This window comes from Zonotrichia leucophrys, chromosome 12 (assembly GCF_028769735.1).
Source record: "Zonotrichia leucophrys gambelii isolate GWCS_2022_RI chromosome 12, RI_Zleu_2.0, whole genome shotgun sequence".
Taxonomy (NCBI): domain Eukaryota; kingdom Metazoa; phylum Chordata; class Aves; order Passeriformes; family Passerellidae; genus Zonotrichia; species Zonotrichia leucophrys.
The window spans coordinates 13,069,729-13,095,330 of record NC_088182.1 but is presented as its reverse complement, the minus strand read 5'-3'; the positions used below and the strand labels follow the sequence as shown (position 1 = coordinate 13,095,330).

At 37.9% G+C, this 25,602-nt stretch overlaps 2 protein-coding genes across 5 annotated transcripts in view; one reads left to right on the top strand and one right to left on the bottom strand.

Moving 5' to 3' along the window:
* The window catches only part of CACNA2D3 (calcium voltage-gated channel auxiliary subunit alpha2delta 3), a 454,430-nt gene that overhangs the window by 387,278 nt on the left and 41,550 nt on the right, over window positions 1-25,602 (top strand). The gene's annotated exons all lie outside the window — the stretch shown is intronic.
* Window positions 68-22,623, bottom strand: LRTM1 (leucine rich repeats and transmembrane domains 1). The gene is made up of 4 exons (XM_064723877.1): window positions 22,614-22,623; window positions 4,011-4,306; window positions 3,710-3,938; window positions 68-504 (listed from the first exon to the last, which is right to left on the bottom strand). The coding sequence occupies exons 1-4, from the start codon at window positions 22,621-22,623 to the stop codon at window positions 68-70; spliced, it is 972 nt and encodes a 323-aa protein (XP_064579947.1).

Sequence of the window (25,602 nt, the reverse complement as noted above, 5' to 3'; positions counted from 1 at the left end):
GTTGAGATTCCAGGCTTTTCAACTGCAGCGAGGCCTTTATTTTCGATAATCCACAGACAGAGGCACCTCAAGCCATGGAGCTCTCAAAGGGTTCTTTTTCCTCAGGCGTCCCGTGCTGCCTGACAGGGCCCAGGTGCTCCTTGTGGTACCGGGCGGTGATGGCGGCGTAGGCACAGCCATAGACGGCGGCTGCCAGCATCATGAGGCACACCACGCCGCACACCACGCCCGTGATCACCACGGTGGCGATGGCGTGCCGCAGGCTGACAGGCCTGGGCCGGGCCTTGGGCTCACAGCCGCCGCGGCTGCCATCGCCTGGCTCGCCGTGAGGGCCGTGCTTGGGCCAGGCCCGCTGCTCCGAGCTGGGCCACTGATGGCTGCTGGCTGGTGGCACCGGGGCTGCCCTCAGAGCACAGGCCCCAAAGAGCTCGTAGGGAACCTTCAGGAGATCCTTCCCCTTCCGAACGCCTGGCGCTGAGCAGATGATGCCATCGCTGATTCCTCCTGAAACAACAAACAATGGTCTCGATATTTGACTATCGAATCAGGATGGCCCTCTCCTCCCCGCAAGATGAGGACGACCCCATCTTATCAAAAGGCTAATTAATTACTGTATTATACTGTGTTACATTACATCTAAACTGAATCTGCCAAGTACTCAACTCTGCACACAACTGCACAGAATCTTGTGACTGTCGGCCAACAGTCTCGACATACACACACACTTGACCCTGATAGAAAAACAAAACATCAAGGAAATAAATGCCATCACTTTGGGTAAACAGTCTCCATGTTGCATTCTACTCTGCACAAACACAGGCAGAGCAAATGACAAGAATTCTTTTTTCCTATCTCTGAGGTTCAGAGAATGTGAAACCCAGAAAAAATATTCTTGGGAAGAATTGTGCCTTGCTTTTCTCTGTGAAGGGAAATGTGGTTACAGTTGACAGCTGCTGAATCACCTTAATGTAAAATTAACATGAACCTTAATGTAAATTTATCATCAGTTTCAACTTCCTGCTTTTTAAGACTTATAGTATGTTTTAAAGGCTTTTGTTCAATTAGGTCAGTGATGAGATTATTACACTTCAAAACTCACATAAGAGAGTGCTTTCAAGAAGCAGGTCATCAGGAATTAGGTTATCTGTGTTTTCATGGATGTAAGTGTAAAAAACCCCATAGTGGTAGAAAAATAAGAACTGTCATAGATAAAGAGGTAACTGCAAATTCAGTTTGCTCGACTTCTGACCACTGCTAATTTTTATGGTGTGAAATGGAAACAAGGTATTTAGAAAATATTTTGCACTTCATTGAAATATTGCATGAAATTGTCGTTGTTCTGACATCATGTGTTAACTGTAACAGGGCAAAGAGAAAGTTCACTAAGTTTTATTTACTCATGAGGGATTTTTTTGAAGCAAGACTTGTGGTAAGAAAATACACACAGATATAAAGGAGTTGAGTTTAATCAATCTCTTACCCTGCTCAAATGCTAAATTTGATGATTGTTTAAGCCAGCTTCCCCAAGGAGGTTGTTAGTACAATGGGGAGAGAATTAGGAATCCACAGTCCTGGTAAATCACATGCTTGTTCCTCAGTGTGTAGAGGAGAATACACCATATGTAGCCCAGTCACAGCACAGGGCTTTAGGGGTGTGGTGTGTCAAGGAGTCCACAAGGCCAAAATCAATGTTGACATGGTTTTAAAAATTAACTAATCAAATCAACTGAAATTTCTTTCTCTTCTCTGTCCAAAATAATTCACCTTTCAGTTAAAGCCAGGCACAGAAATTTTCATCCTGAAAAGACTTTGAGAGAGTAGTGAACACAGATGGAGCCAAACTGAAATCTGGAGACTACTCCCCAAATAATGTTGATATTCCAGGACAGATTTGAGCATAGCAGGTCTCTTGGTCTTTAATGGTGAAACCCAAAGCATGGCTCCAGACATCTTCAATGTGTTAGATTGAATATGGATAAAGATAAAACCTCCAAATCCTTCAACTCTTATCCTTTCATGGTTTTAAGTAACTAAATATGTGCGCTTGGAATAGAACCCTGGTGTTCCTCCTGAACTCAAGCATTCTCTATAATTTCCTGTGAGTATGCATGAAATGTCAATTGCCCAGGATGGATTTAGCTAAAAAATACTCAAATATTCTGGACTTACGTTGCTTTGTTATGGCATACAAGAAATATCTGCAGAGCCCCTGTGAAGTTTCATCCCATGAGTGTCATATAAGTAGTGGGAAATGTTATTGTGTAATGTAACTAATTTTTCTTTATGTGATTCAGACAAATAATTTTAGGGAAATACAAACACAGAAGAGAACATAATACTTGGGCTTCCCTTAAAGCTTGTTGCTAAAATTAATTGGTAAGTTCCATGTCACTTCATTTAATTAATCTGTACAGTGTTCAGAAAGATGGAAGAACATCACTGAATTTCTAGACAACATTGTTTTTTGAAATAAATGATGATATTTATACTGCTGGCAGAGTAATTAAGATAATCTGATGCATTTATCTTGGATCATTTCATTCTTCTGCACATAGAAGTCAATCCCTGCTGAATTTCCAGCATAATAGACTAAAGCCCTGTGATAAAGTAATATTTTATCTATTCAGAATATGCAGATTTAATTGCTGAGAGGAATTTAGCCTTTTGTCTTTTCTAAAAATTACCTCACTGTAAGACCATTGCAGTAGTAATTGTGTCCCTGCAAGGCCTGGATGTGTTTCCAGCTGGCCTGCAGAGCTCTGGTCCCTGCAAAAGGCAATCCCTCAGTCTCAGCCACAGGGGCCACCTCCACATCTCCTGTGCTGCAACAGGCTCCACACCACTCTGGTACAGAGACAGGCAATCAGAGCTTTGGGCACATGCAAACATCAAAGCCTGATTTAGAAAAAAGAAAATTGCCCTGCTGTTCTGAATTCTCAGACTGAACATACCTCCTAGGAGAAATAAATTAATTTCTTCTTACACATAATTCCGTTAGAATTAAATCATGTTATCTTTTTCACAGCATAACTCATGAATCTATTTAAAAGCAGGTGTGACCAAAATACTGCCACTACTATTTATAAACTTCACTTTTCCCTGTGTGATGCCTTGGCACATTTCTGTCAGGAAATTGCCAGTGAATTGAGTTCCTCTTCTGGTTAACAACAAATTAGGAAGTGATACTAGGTATTCATAAAACATTAAAGAACCACTAAGTCATAATTGATAGAAAAAGTAGAATCCTGGGTTCTCTAAAGTTTGCTCAGTACTGATATCTATCTTGATGTTTGCCATCATGCAACAGGTAAAAAGCCTTAAAACAGTAGGTTGTTTTCCAGCAAAAATATTTTGGTAGAATTAAAACAAGTGCATGTGCACAAGTCTACTTGTTTTGTATTTAGAAATGTCTATATCTGAATTGACACACTACAGAACACACCTGTGCCTGCTCTAGGGGTATGTGTGCATCCTTGCTCTTTCTCTGGGCACTAATACAAAGTCCCTCTCTGATTCTAGCTTGCCATCTGTATTTACAAAAGCATTCTGACCTATGCATGAGAATATAGCTTAGAGTGTTTATTTGAGGAAGTGACCTACAGTGTGGGGTAAATTTTTAATTAAATTAAAATTTCATAGAAGTGAAGATCAGTTAGATTGTGCTCAAATGTTCTCATGTACACTCTTTGTAATGAGAAAAATTCCTTACCTCTGTATAGAAAACTCTCCAGCCACAGTTTCATGCCAAAGATATTACAATTGCATTGCCAGGGATTATCTTTGAAGAGAACCACTTTCAGGTTTGGAAGTGACTCCAGCAGAATTCTTTCCATTTTCTGAAGTTTGTTATGCTTCACAGAGAGCAATGTTATATTCCCTGTGCTGTTTCCAAATGTCTCAGGCAATCGAATAATGCTGTTGGATGACAAGTCCAGTTCCTTTAGGTGTGGGAGGAAACTGAAAGTCTTGTTTTCTATATAGTGAATCAAATTTCTGGTTAGGTTTAAAACCTGCAGATACCTCAGTTTTTGGAAAGCACCAAGTGCCACACTTGAGATAGAATTATTAGACAAGTCCAAGATTTTGAGTAACGGCGTTGCAGTGAATGCGTTTTGGTTGATTCTCCAGATACGGTTGTTCTGCAACTGTAGTATCTGAATTTCAGGGGGTAAACGGGCAGGAATTTCAGTAAATCCTCTGTTCTTGCAGTCTGCAGTCTTTGAGGCTTTGTGGCAGAGGCATTTTTCAGGGCAGCTGTGAGCTGTGTGTGCCAACAAGGTGACACTCCAAATCAAAAGCCAGTTACCTGTATCACAAGTGAAAGATGATTTGAAATTAGTTTAAAATGTTTGTCTTTAGGCAATACACAGGCCATAAACACAGCCAGAAGGTATACAGTTCCACAATAAATAATAATGTAGATAGCACAGAGTGCATTTCTTTTACAATACATAAGTAAATTACAGATAGTGTTGAAGTACTTCTATAATGCAGAATGAAGATAATGCTACCATGATCTTAAAATGAAGTACTTCCCATGGTTTCTTCTTAAGTACAAAGGCTTTTCAAGAGGGTTTGCCATCAGCAGAGCAGTGATGTTTGAAGGGAATGTGACAGTTTCTTTTTAAACTATTAAATTGAAATGTCTCTCTTTCTGTGGTAGTAACAACATTAAGACATCTTTGTCAGAAGAATTACAAGCAGAACTTCTATTTTTCATTGGTTTTACTAATATCACTGCCTGGATGAATTGAGTCGGTGAACCATTAAAAGAATTACAAGCTTCAAAGTCATAGCTATAAAAACTATTAGCAGTACTTTTTCAGCAATTCAGATTCTCTAAGTTTCTCCTTTAAAATATCCATTTATTCTTTTTGCTTTAATTCCCTTCTCTGAATGCCCCTGTACTTCCCATTGATACAGGTTTCTACCATGTCACCAGACATTTGTCAATAAGCTTCTGAAAATATAAATTAGTTGAGAGGAGTACTTAGCAATATTCATATTTATAATTATCTGCTACTCCCTGATGTTCAGGAGGTTTTAACTGAAAAAAAAAATCCCTTTTATGTCTTGCTAATGATCTTATCTTTGAAAACAGGGTACTTAAAGCTATACTTGTATGCATATAATGAAACATTAAAAAACTCAGTATAGAATAATTAGATTTTCTTTGATTAAAGAAAGTTAGAATGATGAATCCTTTTCTAACATTGTTTTTGGGATGCTTAAAATAATTTTTACCATTTACTGTTTCAAAATGAAAACATTTTAGTTAGTTGCTACTTGAAACCTTTTGAAAATAAAGTAATTGCTGATTATTGACTTACAGAGATCAAATGTGAATTACTAACAGGGAATACCATATTGATCAAATAATGTATGATTCTAGTAAGAAATATGGTAAATATATAAATGAAAGATGTATTTTGAGCCTATAGTTTAAGGAACAAATTATTCATTAATTTTCTCTCAGAAATGAAATATTTATATTAAAATTACGCATAATCTTCTCCAATACTGAATTCTGCATCATGAAATTCAGTTGAAAGAATCCAGCATTCCTGCATGCAAGGTAAACAATACTTTCAGTTCATTACACTGTTCTGCCAGAGCTGGCTTCAGAAACACGGCTTCCAAGGTAGAGGTAAAATAAACTCTTGCTTGGCAAGGAAATGCTTTGCAAACAGAAAAACTGCATTATTAATCTGAATGCTTCAGGATCTCACCTTTCATTCTGCTCTGCTTGTTCTTCCCCTGGTGGAAGATTCAGTCCAGGTTTCTGATGTTGAACAGTGACAGACACTGCTCTGATTCCCACTTCAACTCTGTAATGTGCTCATCCAGTTTGCTTCCTTGAGGATGTTTTAGGTGGTGTCTATGACTTGTGTAGAAGAGCAGCTATTTCTGCTCAATTGCTCTATCAGCCTTTGGTTTTTTCCTTAATCACATTCTCCCCTCTCCCCCCTTTATGGCTCTCAGAGACTTATTCTGCCTCTTAATCAGACAACAAGCCATGCAAGCAGTGTCTGTCCAGCTCTGACTGAACAGCTGTAATGTACAAATAATGACCTGATAAGCTCACCTCTTCAATTTGTTTAATCTCCATCTAAAGCAAAGCACAAAATATAAAGCTGGCTTTTTAATATCCACTATGGATTCTGAATTCTGGTGGGTTATTAGCCAGGCTGTGTCAATTTTTGCAAGATCTGAACATGGATTTTCATTATCCTGGGCTGTGACTGGAGCCAGTGGAGTGTATAATATCACTACAAATAGTCCTGTGGGTTGATGACATGGTTTTGACAGTGCCCTTGTTTGCTCTTTTAAGCTTATTCATCTGACATCCATTAGTTGTGCTGACAGGATTTTATGGCTTGGGAATGCAGGACCAGTGGCTCCTTCCATAAAAATGGCACACATCCTGGTATAGTCACCATGAATATTGAACAAATTAATTTATTTTGAAAGATATTGGAAAGACGTAGCAGATGATATTAAAATTGTACTTTATGCGTGGTGCCTTGGCTTGTTTCTTTGTTATTTCTTCAGTAGAACTCATACTGTGCCATCTACAGCAATAAAAGGATTAATGACTTGTGACTGTGATGGAACTCAGAGGTGTTGAAAGGCATGAGAGATCTCGTGTATAATTGAGTCTTTCCAGGCCATATGATCACTCCATCTATGAGCTTGTCCTATGGAGAGGGAAGCTGTGCAATCGAAACATTTCAGAACTATAATCCAGATTTCTTGGGTACAAATTCTGCTTTTAGATGCTTTTGAAAAGATCACATAAAGCTCACTTTCCAGGTCAAAATTTATATAATGTAGGCAATTATCAAGAAGGAGTACTAGAAAAATCATAAGGTCCAAACTGGTGTTGAAATCAGGGTCTTTACCAGAAGTTATCCAGGATCCTGTCAAGTTGAAACTTGCATATTTTCAGTAGCAGATTCTATCACTTTTCTAGGCAAGGTTCTCCAATGTGTTACTCAGAATCAATAACTTTTTTCTTGCATTCAGTGAGAGTTTGGAGCAGCTTGTGTCCCTCCCTAGTGAAGAGAGCAACCCTATCTTTCCATGGGTGCCTTTTGGTTTCCCAAAGCCTGTGCTGAGCTCTGTGTCCCCCTGGCTCAGGGCCAGGGCTGTCCCTCTCAGTGTCCTGTGCCTTGCTCACTTGTTTCTGACACCAAGATACCCAAAGGAGCAGTGGGTACATGGGAACAGTGAAGGAGAACGTAGGAAAATCCTCATTCTGTAAAGTAAACATGATTGTTCATCTTGAGGATCCCAGGATTCCTGCTGTGAGTAGCAGATCTTAATATATTTCACATTCTTGATGGATGGCACCTTGTCCTGATGTGGGGTGAAGCCTGGGATTTACTGTGGGGGAACACTACAGATGTAGATAACCTGTACCACAGTCATGCTGGTTAACCCCAACTTCACAAAAAAGGGAGAGAAGCTTAAAGATCAAGTGTACTGTACTTTAGATTAATGTCCAGTTAATGCAAAAAGCTTTTTTAACTTTTGTAGCATGATACATTTGTTTGCTATTTCTAGGACCTGTCTTAAAAAATACCTGTGAGTCATTTTAGTGAAGACACAGTTAAATGCAAAAAGGTGTGTTATAAAATAGCATCTTCCTTAGAAGTTATACCCATGTTAGCTATGGATACTCTTACAGAGAATAAAGTTAGGTCAGGTAGTTTTTTCTTGAGATAACATCTCATTCTCCTTACATTAACTCGTCCCTTGTATTAGTGGCAGCTCTTTTCATGATCTTTGATAAACCTTGCAGGAGGTAACAGCTATTATATTATTGGTTTTTTGTGTGATAAGATGCTTTTAAATTCTTTTTGGAATCTATAATTTTATTTAGCTTATGAATTGTAAGGGTTTCTTTTTTAAGTTATTTTCCATCTTAACTAATATTTGCTGACCAGATGGGTATTCAAGCTCCCACTGCAGTTCATTTCATGTAACAGTGGGCTTAAAGAATGTCTCTTAACTGCTTTCCTATTTTAGGTAAGTCTTTGCAACTATAATTGTATTATTTTTAGTATGCACCATATTACAGAGATGTTCACAGGACAAGGTCACAGAAAGTTAAGCCCTGTGGGAGGTTCAGTTCCAGCAATAATGCAGAGGTTGTTTTATTTACTTGGAATCATGGTATAAGAAGTTACTACTTTTTAAAAAATCTTCATGCTGGGTTCAGATTTGGAAACATATTATTAAATCTGTCAATTTGCTTTTCATGCAGATGTGGCTATTTTTTCCTTATATTGAGAACTCTGAATGAACATGTTTTGTAAACAGAAGTTCCCCAACCTATAATCCATGTCCTATTCCCATTTATTAGGAATAAAAATTCGGTTGTGACAGAGAAGTCTGATGTGGTGAAAATTATAGTCGTGTCACAGGTAGAGATTTGCCAGAAACAGGATAACCATGAAACCTACTCTTACTTCTGGCCTTTTGAACCACCAGCAGGATTCTTTTCAGTTGTCTGATGTGGTACAGCAACTGTTATTGCAGCCTCTTAAATTAGCCTGTGCCTTGTTGCAGCAAGGTATGTTTCCCATTGCAGAGAGCAGGCAAGCCCCATGAGCTAATATCTGATCCTGCTGGCTGAGGGGCAGCTCTGTCTCTGCTTTGCCAGCAAACTCTTTGTTGCAGCAATTACTGCCATCTGCTTTAAGGGAGTTCTATGTGTAAGAATCATCTCTTTTACAGAAGAACATTATGTTAATTAAACTCTAGCAGAAAGGATTCTAGCAGAAAGGAAACAATTTAAATATTTCAGATATTTAAAAGTTACAGGATTTGGATTCCATTGCATTGTATATTGAGTCCAGGCAGACACAATTATATTAAAAAATGTTCCCAAGACCACAGCAGACAATTCCTATACATAGCCTTTATTAGATTTATTTTCCTTATGCTTTTGAGTGGGAAGGAATTAAAACTGAGATACTTTCAGGGAAATGGCATGTGCTTTCTCTTTACTAATGTGTGTCTCAGATTGGTAAAACAGCTAAGCTCTTGCTTATGACCCTAAATGAAACTTTGGTAAATGCAAACCCCTCTTCATTTTGGTTCAGGATGAAGAAAAAATTTGTATTTGTTGGTAAAGCAGCCCATAGCTTTATTGTTAAAATTTTTCCCCTTTGACTGGCACTTGAAAAAATACAGTAGTGGGTGATGGAGAGAGGTTGTGCCCTTTTCCATGAGGCAGAACAACATGCAAAGGTGACAGGGCAGAAGAGACCTGGCAGTTCTTCGTGCTTTTTTTTCTACAAGAGCATTCCTTGTACTCTGAGAGCTCAGGACTCTCTCAAATATTTCCTGGCAGAGTACTAGGTTTTCAAAAGTTGACAAAACTTAGAGGAAGGCCCTGGATCCTATTTCTGCTTGCTTTTTACAACAAAAGTATAAGCCAATGGATACAAACTGAATTTGGCTCAAGGAAGATTTATACCTTAAAAATCAGGCCATATTTACTAGAGAGGTGGGCTTTTGGGTTTCTTCAGACATCCTTTGTTCTTCAGAATAAGAGGGGAGGAATATCAGTTAGAATTTAATAATGTCAAATGCTGGTTATGACACAGCATAAGGAGACACCATGATTTCTTTGTGTCTGAACTGTTTGGGTTTGCTGTTATTTGATTGTGTCCCTTTCAGGTGGGAAGAAATGCTGTGCAGCTCTAGAAACAAGAAACCAGGCAGAGAGTTGTGATTTTGTACAGGGGAAGAGCCCAATTTTTTCCTTTCCAGTGGCTTGTTTTGCCTTACTTAGATACATCTGGTACTTGTTTATTCAGTGAGTAATTAATCTATGAAATGCATTGTTGAAAGTTATCCTTGGGCCAGAAGATTAGTAGGATTCATATATAATCTTGAGCCATAGTTACCTCATGGGGGAAAAAAAAATAATTTAGAAGGGATATAAACTTTCACTCTTGAGGGCTTTAATCAACCACTAATGACACAACTTATGGAGAAAAACCTTTCCCTGTGGGCAGTTTTTTTCCATAATTATTATTTATGGGAATTTTTACACCTTCCTCTGACACCTCTAGGAGAGGCCAGAGTTTGAGATGCAGTAGTGGACGAGATGAACTGGAACATGCTGTGTTCCAGCTGGGGATGGGGTGGCTGGGAGCCTGGCAGAGGCAGGGAGCTGCTGTGTCCTGGGCACCAGGGACAGCCAGGCTGAGCAACTTCTCTGCCTAGGTCAGAACTCTGGTTTTCCTCACATTGCTCTTCTGATCTGGACTGGAAAAATCTTTCAATATTCATATCCAGGTCTTTGTCACCAGGTCTGTTAACAACCTATGAACAACTGCTTGGGTCAGTCCTTTATCTGCAGATTTTTCTTGTCCCCTTTCCCCTTCCCCTGTCCCTTTCCCTTTCCCTTTCCCCGTCCCCTCTTCTAAGTAGTGCAATCCTTGATTTCTTGTGGTTTTATTACTCTAATATCACGCCCTTAGAAATTAATATGGCTTGTACTTTTTTCTGTAACTAAATTAGAAGAAATATATGAAGGTGAGAAGGACTTAGTTGGAAAATGTTGGAACACCAGCCTTAAGTGTGCTTTGGTAGGTAGAAAAATGACCAGGATGGATACAAGGCCTTCAGAATGAGAAGCACAGGGAATAAAGATGCTGGGCCTCTTTACCTTAATTGCAAGTTAGATGAAGTTGCAGCAAGGGGCAGATTAAGTGTCAGCAGAGTATTTGTTCCATCACAAATAGCAGCAGGGGGTGCAGATTCAATTTTCAATCATTTCCCGACTAATGTCAACCACCTGTTATACATGCTGAGCATCCATAGATAGAATGTATCTCCAGTAAAAGTAAATTAATGAACTCGCTGTGCCATTACTGCAAATAGAAAATAAGATTGCTTGACATCAAGCTAAGATAAATGAAAGAAATAAAACTGGCTAGAAATAAACACATGCAAAAATGAATACAGGTGTACTATTTGTTTCATCTTGACATTTTAGACACTTTTTGTCCTCTCTAAAACAATAGCAAGATCACTTGCTATTTTTCTAGATAGCTTATTCTTCATCAAAATTTTTTCAAAACTTTTACTTAGTGATTTTGTTTCCTTTTTATATTTAATGAGAATTCTGTTCATGGTCACAGCTCACCCTGAACTCAAACTTAATACCAGGATATAAATCTCCTGTGCATTCTGAGTGGTTGATTTACTAGGGCAGCTCTTGTAAGAATTGGAAGGATTTTTTGAACAACATCTGTAAAAGGGTTTTGAAATGTTCACAGTGTATGAAGAAATATTTTAAAGTGCAGTAAATGCTTCTTATGCTGCTGCTCACCAATTGTGCTACAAAGGAGAACTCATACTTCATTGATTCCTTTTGTGCTTTTAAGGCAAATTGTAGTAGTTCCGTAAAATTCACTGTTAAATTTGGGAACTCCTGTGTTTATGGGCTCACAGGACTCTTTTTGCCCTAGTAGTCATTTGAACACAGAATCTTGCAGAAGTGAGGAGGATATTTGCTGCAGTAAAAAGTCAAATAATTAAACCTCTCTAATTCTTGCAACACTTTGGAAATATCCACAGGAGGCTTTTTCTGTTTTTCATTAATTTAGTGAGGTCCTAAAAAACCTGACATTAAAATTATGCAGCTGATAAGCATTAAATACATAATTTTGGTGGATTTAATCATCAGTGAAATGTAAGAGTTCCATTGGATCAGGGCTGATGTGCTCAGTGGCTTTGGATTCAAGCTGGGATGGAACATTTCCATTGATGATGTTTTGCTGCAAGGGAAAAGGAAACTGTAACTGCTGACAGGATTTCACCTTGCAGCAGGTGAAGTGGGGAGGACCAGCTCCTTTACAGGGTCCCTGTTCCCAGCCTGTCCCTCTGCAGGGTGTAGCAGCTGTGGCCCAGAGCTCTGGGCAGGATCCAAGGGCAGCACCCACACTGTCCCTGTTTGCTGCTCGCACAAGCACAGCAGGGATATTGGGAATTTTCCCAAGTGGCTCCAGTGAACAGAATGAGGCAGATGCCTTTACCTGCTGCCACTGCTCCTCATTTCAACACCAGATAAATGTTACAAGACAGTGCAGAGATTGCTGCTGTTCCAGTTTCCTTCTTCTCTCTGCACTTCTGCCATCCCTACTGCTTGAACTGCTGCAGCTGCAGGCACCAGCAGAGCTCTGAAAACATCCTAGAGATCCCATAGCATGCCGTTATCCTTTCCTCACCCTCTTCTTTTCAGTCTGTCAGCAGGTTTTAAACACCAAGGATGTTTTTAAAATACCCTTTTTTCTCCACAGAATGTTTTAAATGAAGTAACAGGGTAAGTGAGGTGTATGGATGGACTTCTCACAAGTCATGTTTAGTTAGTTCTGCTGATTTCAGACAGGATAAATCCCTGGGAAACTTAGCTAGTATACAGGGTAATGATGCTTCTGTTTAGAATTTGTAAAATAGCAGTGAAATAGTCTACTGAGAAGACTTTTGTTTAAAAAAATAAAAGGAAAATACTCTTTCAGAGGGCATTTTATTAATGAGAATTGCAATACTGGAAAATCTGTTATAGATTAGTGAAGAACAGTAACAGTGTATCCAAATGGAACTGGTTGGATAATTAAATTCATTTAATAGGTACTGAAATTTAAACCTCTTGATCCCTCTGACGTAAACATAACTCTTAAAAGTCATGGAACTTGATTCTAAAAGTGTAATGTGGGAGAGAAACACTGGGACAATGAGTACAGATTTCAGATACCCTGGGAGGAAATGTATTCAGGAGTTAAACAACAGACATTTAAATAAAAAAGAAAAAAAAAACAAACAAAAAAGAACAGCCCCCAAAAGTGTAGCTATGAAATATAAAAAAAAACTTTAATAAAACCCTGTATATGTAGGTGTGCAGCTTATATGAGCAGTATTGAAGCAATATGATCGGGATAACCAAGTGACAAGTAAGGGATACTTAAGATTGAAATCATTAATGAACATCATGTTTTCACTATTCTTACACTCTTTACCTGTTCTGTATTATCATGTCTGTTTTGGCTACATGTCCTGTTTTGGCTTCCTGATTTCATGCTGAGAATTCCCAAAGATTCTCATTCTATGGTTTCTCCGCTCATTAATAGAATTTTTTTCAATATTGATTACAATTTATAAAGTATGCCCACTGTATAATGGTCTCTCCTTGATTTAGTGAAAAGGAAAATTATTTACTGAGTTTTAACACATCTTTTAGGAGGATCATACCAAATGGCTGACAGGCTATCTGCACAGTAGAGAGGAAAATATTTTAGGTTTGGTATAAATTATGAAGTCCTGACAGTTGTAACTGAGCTATGCCTCGTTTTTGTTTGTACTACCTGAAGTTATTGTTAAGCTTTTCACCATGGCTTCTGTTTCACTGTCCCCTAAAGTGCTGAAGGATGAACTTTCTCTCAAGCCCATGAATTAGTTGAGATGATAACAAAATTAAGACCACAGCAGGAATGTCTGTGATAAATTTTTTTAAAGTACAGCATAAAATTATATTATTAGCCCCAAAGTTCAGACAACACTTAAATGTTGATTTCATCTTTTTGTCTTCCATGTTTATATCTGACTTCTGTGTCAACACTGGGTGATGCTGAAGTGTAGAGGTGTAATACATATTGTCATTTAATACAATGATTTTTAACCCCAAAGCACTTCTATTTTACTCTTCCTTAATTTATGGTGGGATCTCAAAAGTACCCAACCTCACTGAGCTTTCTCTCTCTATAAAGCTATAGCTGTCTTAAGCAAAAAGGGTGTGTTTTCATCTTTATTTGCTTTTATTTCCTTCTGCAGTCTGTTATTTTGGAATATAATGGCAGGGCTGATCTTGGTTACTCATATTTTGGCTGAGACTTTTTATCTTTTTCCCTTTTCAAAATGACAGTGCCCATTTCCTCTGTGTCTCTGTGTTTCAGCAGAGTTAGGGCAGATGAGTTCAAAGAGCAGCACTACTGACTTCTCCCTTCTCAAAGTGCTCTGTGGGAGGAGTGGGCTCACTGCCTTTAGAAGGTGAAGTTATCATCATGTGCCTAACTTTAGTGAAATAATAATTTTCATACCTTGAGATTTTTGGTGTTATTAAGATCTTGAAGGGTTTTCATTAGTTGCTGCTACAATCTTCTTTTCTATGAACCTGTTAGAAAGGAGAAAGAGCAGAGCAGCCTGTAATTTGTATTTGTGGTGATTTGGAGGTGTGATCAAACACAGGCCCTTAAGTGAATATTTATATTTCAAGCAATTGTAGTACAGGCTTTTCCTTGGAAAGTGAACACACTCTGCTTTTCTACATGCCATCAACTGGTCATACTTTTACATATTGTTGCTTTCTTCGCTTTGGAGTAAAGAGATACCTGTTTTAGAACTTCTGCAGACTTTGTTACATTGAAAGTGTGAAAAAGTTTTGAGAAAGAAGTGGAAGTTACCTAGTGCTTGATTTTCTGTAATACTTTGTCTAAACAGAACTTGGGTGAAATTCATAATGTAGGACAACGTTTCAGTTTCATCACAGCGCAGATTTAAACTAAAACAGTAAAAACCCCTGTCTATCTACTGTCCTCTGCATTGTACTGTCACAGGACTCTTGCTAAGGCATCTCTTTAAATATTCTGAATTAGGACTTCGGACCTGGTTCTTCTCCTGAAATCTTAGGGAAATGTATCACCCTTCCATCTACACAGGATTTGAACTGAAAGTGTGAATACAGCACATCCTTTCTGATAGTCTATATAAGAATACTATGAAATGGTGAACAAAATATACCAAAGAGTCAAAAATTTTTACACCTTTTGGACAGATGATGGCACCTGTCAGACTTGGGTTTGTAGAGTTCTTTTTAGACTAATATGGGGGGGAAAATTGCTCTGAAGAATAGAATGTTTGATTTTAATTCCTATTTATAGAGTATCTTTAGACCAGGAACAGCCCTAAGTTTTCAGTGCTTCAGACCCTGGACCTACCTTGTTCTCATGGGCAGATGTTCTCTGATGAAATTGTCACAGAAGTTCAGATTCCATGCAATAATTTCCTTATATATGAATATCATAAATCATGAGCAATGTTGTCATTTTTTAAAAAGAGATTATTTTATACATAGAAGACCAGTTAACACATTTTAAGCAATGGCAATGCTGGTATTTCCTGGTTTTCAGAGATGGGCTGAACAATGGTTTCCCATGGTAGAAGCTTTGCTGTAAATTTTCTTCTGGTAATGTAATTAGGAAGTATTGGCTCCAGTTATTGTAACTTAAACAAAACATGTTGTCCTCAGCGAACTCATTGAACAGGCATAGCCTTGTCTAAAAGGAAAACAGGGACATATAGTGTTTCCATGGAAACTCAGTTAAAATTCTGATTTGTGGATATGAGCATGATCAGCACTACAATCTAAACTCATTGAATTAAAGGAGTCTTAGTTGTGAAGTCAACCCAGTGTAAAAGCAGCTGACACATGCAAGAGTCAGAGCCTTCCATCCCTACAGATGCTTTCCGTCTGCACTTTGAAACAGAATAAAGCAGGGTGAACTTGTGTGAGACCCTTCTCTTTTTGCCTTTTGTAGCCATTTGTGACATTTTATGACAAGAATCTATATAAGAATATAAACTAAATCTGTTTAAATATTCTTTATTGGAGGTTGTTATAATTTGCTTCAACTCTAATGTGTGGTTTTGATTTTCTTTTATTTTAAAAGGAGGGCTTTTCCCTTAGTGTAGGGCATAGCAGCCCTGTACTGTAAGAGAATGGAGAAGATAATGTTTGCTTCCATTATAGATGTGCTGAGATGATTTAGTAATTCTGGAAATTATGCTCCAGAACTCTTTTTATAAAACAGCAGAAAAATAAAGCATTGATTGAATTGGCCTTAATTAGGAAATTAATTATGTTCTGTAAATGTGTTACAGCAGAACTTCCCAGAGAATCTTTGTAATTTATAAAAGTCTACATTTTGGAAAGTGGTATTTCAAAGTTATTTAAATGTATATATATCATATATGGTATATCATGATATATCATATTCCTATATCTAGGAATATGATAGAGACTTCAGAATTATAGCCCAACATTTACTGATTGCAGTGTGAAAGAAGTGCTTCTGAAAAGCCCACCAGGATCAGCCTGGTGCTCAACACCTTCCAGGCAAAAGCCCTAGCTGAATTTGCACCCATCAGGCTACTTATTAACAAGAGAAGCTATTTTGTATGATAAATCCTTAGTTTAATGTATAATCAGACATCTCCCTTTCAGAAACCTTCCTGATTTATTTCAAAGCTATTACATTGAAGAGGATTACATTTGGTGCCCATTATATTGATTTCCCTCAAAACTCACAATTTATACTTCTAAAATATGCCTTAAGACTGTATTGACAGCTAAATCCTGCTAATCATCAGTATATAAATTATAATAGACTACTTGTTGAAGCATCTGGATAGCAGTTTATGTGAAGTATGGTCCAGTTGTACTTTTATTGTGAAAGTCATGTCAGCACTTACACTATTTCCAGGAGTTAATAACTCACCCAGAGAAGTTCACTTATGATCACGACTTGGCACACAGGTCTTGGGCAATGCTGACATTTTATGAAAAACTTTTAAAATGTGTCAGTGCCTTCTAATTTTATCAGTCTCAACATTTTTTAAAAGCCTTATTTCTTTGGAGTTTTTTCTTGAAGTATCAATTAAAAACATTTATTAGTTTTGTATTTGGTCATAAGTTGGTCAGTATATTGCTCTTTGTATTTTGTGGCTTTGAAGAGGTGATTTCATCTTTTTCTAATGAAGAAAATAAGCTGTTGGCCAATTTTCAGCAATATGCAAACACCTCTAAATACACCAGATCAGCCCTAAGCAACCATCTCTGCTGGCACTTAGGCAGGCTTATGTAGCAATTCTGAAGATGGTGATTTCTTATTTTTCCTGAAATCTGGTATGACAAGTAAATAGACAGCTGTCATTCCATCCCTGATTGCTTGGCTTCTTGGATGGCATGAACTTCTACACATTAAATAGAGCAAAAGATAAATTATTTTCCCCAATACAGGGGGATATTTATTTCCCCAATACAGGTCATTGCTGTAGCACTTCTTGGCCATGTTTCAAAATTGCGGCAATAAAATGTTCTTATGAAATAAATTTAAGTAAACATGAAAATGTTCAGATTACAGCCAGTGTTAATCCATAGTTTTAGAAACTGACTTTCAAGTGAGGCATTTGTAATATACTGAACACATCTTAAAAGATGGTGTTTCTTTTTATTTAAGACATAAAAAGTAGGAGAATACGAAAGAGAAGAAAATTTATATTTCAGTATGCTGGAAAATCTCTGTGTTATTAGTCTGAGATTGCTTTCTATTCCTGACATGATTTAAACCTCCAGTTCAGGAGATTCCAGGAATGCCAGTTTACAGCTCTAATCCTAACTCCTATTTTGCTGAACCAAGGTGCAACTGTGTTATTTTCTACACATATATTTTATTAAAATACATTTTTGATCCAAAAACTAAAAAAGCAGGCATGCAAATCTGCTTTTGCAAATACTCTTCATGGAAAAGTTTAAAATCTGTGTCTTTTTCTTTTTTTAAAATTGTTCATAAAAGACACTAAATCAGGTTGCAAATCCACCAGTGTTATTTTCTTTGAACTTGCAACTGCAGAACAGCATGTTACTACTCAATTTCAAACACATTTATGTACATTTAGTCTTTTGGACACATAAATATTTTTGTCCTTTTCTAAAACTGTAGATTATCACCATGTGGTTAAAGTAGTGATCTTAGAAAAATAAAACCATTAGAACTATTCTGGAGCATTACAGTAAACATTTCATTTATGAATCATATATGGTGTTGAAAGGCTGGAGATTTTTATTCATTATGGGGTCCTTCTGATGTATTATTTGACTTCAAGTAGCATGACTCATATTTTCAGCAATTCAAAGTAATTTGCTAATCACAGGATAGCACAAACAGTTTGTAGAGATTATCACTATTCTTGTTGTTATGACTCAGTAACTAAGAGATCCAAGACTTATTTCCAAATGATGTGGTTTGATAAAATGTCAATGTTTGCTCATTCAGTGTCTCAAGCCTGGTTTGACTAATGAGATTCCATAGATTCATAGACCTTGTAAGGACACAAATCCCCTGGTGACAGCAGCAGACAGGGAGTGGTTGGTGATCAGTGCTCTGTAGGCAGGAAATGTTGGATTGGGTCAGATCCCTCGCCCTGGAGGGGGGGACTGGACAGAGGACTCATGAGTTCACTTTGCTGTGGATGCCATTACATTTATCCTCAGTGTCTCCAAAGTATTCTGTGTCTGGCAGCAGCACAACTTGTACCCATTCTGCTATGACAGGACTGCAGTTTGGGAGGGATAAACCACCTTGGAAATTATGATGGAAGCTTTGCCCGTGTCTGAGATCCGCCTTCTCACAATGCTGAGAAATGTAGAAACAATTTTTTTTTTGTTAACCTGTTGAGGTAGTAGCCAGAATCAAGCCTGCAAATAAAACATGATCAAGGCTTGAATGTGTTGTGTTCAAGTCACAAGTGGAAGCAGAAAGTCTTATATATCCTAAGAGAATCCGGTGACAGGATAGTCAGATAAATATCCCAATTTCTGGCTCTTTGTCTGGACTTTGAGCCTCTTAGGGTTCCTTAATTGCCAGCTTGAAACCACAGCCTTTTGGCTGAGATGGAAAGGTAGCCTGGCTGTGCTGCACTGAACTAGGACCTCAGCTGTGAGAAGTAAAGCTTTTTCTGAGAACTTGACAAGTCCTGGATCTTCCCTTAAGATTTGTAAAAGTGCTTACAAATCCATACTGTTCCTATTTTTCCTTTCAGTCATGGGTAGTACTCAAATAGCAAGAAAACCCTATAAAACTAAAAAATGGTTAGGGAGTTATAAAAATACTCTCACTGCTTCATTATTTTAGCATTACTGTGGTCAGATTTCAATCTTCACATGCTTCCTCTATCGTTGGAATTCAGAATTATTTGTCAGAGCAGTGGCCGTGCTAGGAGATGCTGGAAGAAAATTGAAGGCTCATAGGAGTTCATAAAAGCTCTGCCACCAGCAGAGTTTCCTCTGTGATGATTCTTGCCTTGTTTCTGTCGGCTGCTGAAACTTCCTGAGGCTGAAAGTAGTACTAGTCAGTTTTCTTTTTCTTTTTTTTGGGCTTCCTTTCTATTTTTCTTTTGCTAATGCAATGAGCCAGGTGTCAGTAGGTGTCAGGATTTTTCTGAAGTCACTGGGAGGATGCTCCAGACACCAGACAGGGCTGAGCTGTGCCCCGCCTCACCCTTTTCAAACTGGGCCACTTAAGCCATTCCTTAATGCTGTCACTGCACTCCTTGCATTCCTCAGGAATAAGGCACCTCCCTGTCCAGCAAAGTGCACCAAGTGTAAATTTTCATACCCAGGGATTACCTTCCTCCAGGCTTATGAGAGGTTTGTTTTAGGGTGTTTTGGTTTTTTTAAAAAGTTACAGATGGATTCTCAAGTACTTCCCGGAGCTTTGCTCCTGGTGCACAAAGCTGATCCTGGGGTAAGTGAGCAGAATTCTGTGGGAGCCTTTTTCACAATGTTGGCAGAACATCAGCTGCTCTCCTGTAAAGTTTGGGATACAGGGTGATTGTCTCAATGCTAATTTACTGATAACCTTTTCCCTCCAACATCCCCTCTGAAGAATTCTGAAAAAGCAATGGACTTCCAGTCACCAGTGTCTATATTTTTTAATGTTTACACTCAATTTATATCCTTTTTGAGTTTCCTCCTTGCTCCTGCTGCTACTTCATTAGTCCTGCAGAAGGAAGATGTGTGTCAGGGAGTCAGAGGGAGTCTGCTTTTTGATGATGTTCACAGACTGCCCTCCACAGCTCAGTTTGTCAGGGCTTGGCTGCAAACCAAGCCCTTCAGCTGTCCCTGGTGCTTTGAGTTTGGATGAACTTGGGCCTCCCAGCAATCATCATCCTGCTCCCCTTTCAGCTTGGCCTCCCTGCAGCTTCCCAGCATCTCCTCCCCTTCTGCTCCAGCTTGGCCTCCAGGAAACACCATTTCCTACCTACTGCCTTCCCTCTGGCTTGGTTGTCTCCATGCACACATCATCTTCCACTAATTCTAAAAATCTTCTGGAAGAAAGCATCAGGCTTGAAGTTTCTGAGTAAAGAGGCAGAAGTTCTCCCATTTAAGGGGAATTCACTCATTTACATCCTGCATCACAATAGCTCTGATGAAAGAGGTAGTCTTTATTTGCTAAATCTGATGTGGTCAAAACTGTCTCACATAAAAAACCCCAATAGTTAAATAGGACTTAAAAATATCTCTCAGTCATTCCACTTACTTGATGACAAAAAGATAAAGGTGAGATGCCATAAATAATACAAGATTTTTTTCCCAGCTTATTGTTTAGAATCCAAACCTGGGTGATAGTTGGGCTTTGAGATATTTTGTTTTTGACACTATATCAGGTTCTGTAGCTCAAACTGAGATGGAAAAGGTGGGTGCACATTTACATGGATTTCAAAGGATTTAATTTAAAGTATTAAAATAATTTTAGAGTACTTAAATATGCAATAGACATATTGTGGTGTGAACAAGAAGGTTCCACGTCGAGAAACAACAAAGTTAGTTGTAAAAATATTAGAAATTGTCTTGGAGTTGAATAATAAAATATTATAAAACCAAAACACAAGAAAACAACTCACAGCAAAGGACAGTTTCTGAAAAATAATAACATCTTATCCAAATGAATAATAGATACTTTATTTTTGCTGAGGTAGGAACCATGCTTTATTTTAAGAAAAACAGAAGAAGGTGTATAACTGCTAAATAGTTCAGCCCATTTTTTTTCAATTGGCTCTTTTATCACAGGCTACCCATAACAGCTCACTATGAGGATGGCTGGTGTCACCACCCAGGACTGAGACTGCCTGATGCTTTCAGGCATAGCTTGTCTTTTCAGTATATTAAAAAATAGCCAGACTTAAACTGTTAGGCTGGTTTTTGTTGCTGTTGTTTTTGGGGTGTTTACATCAGAGTCAGTCATTCTAGGTAATAGAACTAATACATTTTTCATGTTAAAATATAATTTTGAAGATCTTCTCTTTAAAGAGACAAACTGAAAACAATGAGCAAGGGTGAGAAGAGGAAAGTGTAGATAAAAGGGGAAGGATCACTGAGAGGGAAGCTGAGTGAAGTGTGGAGTTTGGAAAGGTGAAACTGCATTTTACTGTGCAAGTGAAACGGAACCTGGGAGCAGAAGCAGTCTGATAAGGGCCCAATTCACAAGTGCTTGTTCACATTTTTATATATCCTGCATATGACAAGGAATGACTGCCACTGAGAGTATAGCTATGTTGGGTGATACTGGAGCATAACTATGTTACATATTGCATAACTATCTTATTGTCTGTAATAATGTCTACATTACTATGTTATAGATAGAGAGGTCTTGCTGAAATACCTCTAATTTGTTAGCTAAGACTTCCTGGAATTGAGGGGAGAAAAATATCTAGATTTTATTTTTAACTGTTCTAAATAAAAAACCTATGTCTTACAACATTTTTTATCATCTTTAGTGGTAGGTGGGAGTCTTCTATTAACCTGCATTGGCTGTTCTTGGCAGTTATGGTGTTTATTTCTCAGGATTGTGCATTGGCCTGTAGAGTCAGTATCTCCTTTGCCTGAGCTAAATGCTGAAGATGGGTTTTTGACTGAAACCTATTTAGAGTATAAATAGAAGGGAAATCAACTTTTTAAAAAGTATTTAAGTGTGTTCTGGAATATTTCACATGTAGTTATTGGATATTTTAAAAGATAATAATCAGAGCTAATACTACAATGGAGAAAGAAGATAATTTTAAATAGTTTAAGCTCAATACACAAAGGTGATACAGATTGAAAAATAATCCTGCTACAAGTCTGTGTCCAACATTTCTCATTTTGAAGCCAAGTTAAACCTCATTTAAGATAATTCCACTGGAAATAGGAGGCCAAAATGTTCTTATGATTTTAGGCATCTTTTATGTATGAGAGAGAGTCTTAATCTCTACTGTATTCTGTGGGAAAAGGAATGGAGACCTTAAGATATTTTTGTAACCTTGCTGATCTAGTGCTTATATACAGTGTTATAGTGTATAGGTATTTCAGAGAATGGAAATCCCTTTAGCTTTTGCTACTTTTTCCTATAATCATGTATTTGGAATCCATTTGTCAGGTTTGTAGGGAGACTCAGCTCCTCTCTTGCCTGAAATAAATCAGTCTAATCTATTTTCCTCTCGTATTTTAAGTAGGAAATTATTCTTTTTTTCTCAGAACCTTAGAAGGATTCTAATTCTTTGCACAGAAGTAATTTGCTAAGGAAGGATTTCCTTATCTTCCTGTCTATTTGCTTAACCACAGAGATTGAAAGGAACACAAGCAATCCTGATCTGTTCTCAGTACTTATTTGTTTTGCTTCATGTTTGCCTTGATACTAAGCAGCCCTGAGCCAGGCAGCATTTGAGCACTTCCCAGTAGTTCCATCTGAAAGCAACCCACTGAGAGAGTGAAATATTACCTTCAGCCATGGAATCGATGCACAAGGAAATTACTTATTTAACAATAATTATCAGTGAGCCAGGAATTTAACTTTGTCCTTCTCAACCATCTGTTATTTCATAGGGTCTGCACTGCAAAAATAGCAGCCACTTTATTAAACAGAGAGAAGGAATCTCAGAGAGTTAAATAACTGTTTTCTGTAGGCAGAATTAAAGTTTTTTATTTCCATCACCTAAGTAAATTTGCTAATTTGACTAAAACAAAAGATTGGATTTGCAATATTTATTTGAAATGATACATTTTTTGTTACATAACACAAACTACCCCTCTCACAGCTCCCATCAATTGTTCTCCTGCCTACCCTCAGCTCCAGCCCACCCTCCTCTGTGGCACTGGAGAAAAGGCAGCAGTCAACACAAAACTCCTTTTTTCCTGGCTGAACAATTTTTATCCTTTGGCCATTTTGGTTGAACCAAGCCTGCAAATGTGGAAGAATATTTCATACTTTGAAGTGTACATTCCACAGAAAAGTCAGTTAGAGTTTTTGTTATTTGTGGCAGTTTCTGGATACCTTTCTGAACAAGATTTAGAAAAATCTCAGTGCAATTTTAGCTTTTTCATCTAAATCTCTGTGGTAGCTGTTACACCCAGAAGGCTAAACTAGGAATTAGAGACATGGGAGATATAATTTGAAGTTTTCCTGTTTCCTTTTCCCCTCTCATGTAGGCAGTTTGTAAAACACAGATTTAATGGTGGTTTGGAGCACAGATATTTTGTTCAGAAGTTGTCAAGTGCTGAAGGATTAGGGATTGCTCAGGAGAATATAATGGCTCAAAAACTTTTTGAAGTATATTTGAATAGCTCTTATGGCATTAAATGGCCAGTCAAAAAAAATGTCATGTTCTAGTCACAAAGTTCTTGAAAAGCTCAGGAGGGAAAAACCTGCAGAAGTGCTTTAGTATCATGTGAGGGGTTGAAAAGAAAGTAATTTCCTATACTTAGCAGTGTTAATTCTTTCAAATCTGGAGGCATTCAAATAATTTTTGGCTGACTACTAACTATTAGTAATTTTCATTTATTATATATTATGTAGGATATAGAACATTGAGAAGCTGTGACAGGGAAGATCCTATGTGGAATTGGGCAGGGAACGATGTGTAAATAAGACAAAACTGTGAGATTAAAATCTCATACTAAGATAGACCTCTCAAAAAAACTGCCTAATGCTGCTTTCACTGTGCCATGTTTGTGAGATGTGTTCTCTCCTCCTACCCTGCAAGCACAGGTAGAGGTCACAGAACCATTAAATGGGAAAAGACCCTTTGGATCATCAAGCCCAACTGTAAATCAAGTCCAGCCATCATGTACTTGACATCATGTTCATTATTTAATACCAAGTGAAAGGATTTCAAAACTAATTTAGGAGTTACTTCACAAGAGGAATATCTTAAAATGTTGCTGTTGTAATGTTGCATTACCTTGACCAGAGTGGGTGGTTTCTGTTTTACCCTCTTTAATGCCATCGTACCTCAGAGATTAGTGATACAACTCTTTTTGAAGGTAGGTAGAGAAATAAACTGATTTCTTCTTATAAGGCAGGCAGTACTTAAATTGATAATGCCTATCCCTTCAGTTTCTGCACAAGTTATCCTACTGCTGAAACTGTGAAATCTACTCAAGTGAGAGCAACCCCAATATTTCTCACTCTCTTTTATTTTCCCTCACAGTCTGTCCAAGAAAGCATCAAAATCTTTGAGCTGCTGCTATGAAACCAAACCTGCAGCTGGCCCTTCTCATCCTCATGGAGAGGGAGGCTCTGCATTTCACAGAAATTAATCCCAGCATTTCAATTGTTGTTCTGCTGCAGCATTCCATTGTGGCTCAGTGGAACATGCACGTGGAACCTTTTAGAGATGAGCTTTGCTGTAATTCTCCTGTCACTGTTTCAGATTCTGTTGTGTGGTAGGTTTTGTACAGGACACAGAAAATTCCCTGTGCATATTGACTCTCTTTGTAAGGAAGGTTCTGAGATGTAAAGTTATCACTTTTCTACAAAACTTTTACACTTAAATCAGAATCATAAGATAATTTAGAGTGGGAGGGATCTCCTTTGCTCATCCAGTCCAGAATCCTGCTCATATTTGGATAAACGTATAATTTCATTAGGGGAGAATAAGAGTTTTGCCTCTTTAATTAATGTTTATTTTACTTCCATTACCTTTCATTAACACTTTTCAAGAGCAGCAGTTTTCTGGGTGCTGGTATCTCTAACAGTGTGAGCTCCAAAGGGCTGAGCTTATCAGGACTTTAACTGAGCAATATCTGAGTACAGTGCGCACAGCTCTGTACATGAATATGAGATTGACGCTCCCCATGCTGACACAGCATCCAGAAGTGATGGGATTTCCTTGGGGAAAGTTCCTGAAAGTGTGTGTGTGTGGGTGGGTGGGTTTTTTGTGCCTGCATTTCAGAAAAAAAAGGTAGGATGTGCTAGGAGTTAACCCAAAGGCGAGCAGTAGATGAAGCAAATGAGCTTCTTGGCTGTCAGAGAGCATCTTCTCATGGACCATAATATTAGTTCCTAGATAATAAAATGTAGCTGGAGAGTCTCCTCTCATGTTTGTTCAAAAGGAGAACTGGATTCCCCTCCTTGCTCTCTGGAGCAAAACCATCCATGAGTTACAGATAGCAGAAAAATATTTATAACCTGTTCACATAAGAAAATTCCTGATGTAATTTCACATCCCATTGTATCAGTCCATTACAGATTTCATTTCACATACTTTTCACTACCTGCTAACAAAAAATCAAACATGTGCATGACATCAGTGTGTGTGCATTTGCAAAAGCAAGTACCAATAATCTAAATGTAAATATGTTTTTAAACTATTCCTGCTGTTGGCCCTAGAGGAGGAATGAATACATGAAATTTCATTCAGTTTTCCAAAACAACTTTTTTTTGAGGCTTTGTTTTTAAAAAAACCCATTAATTTCTAGGAGTTAGATCT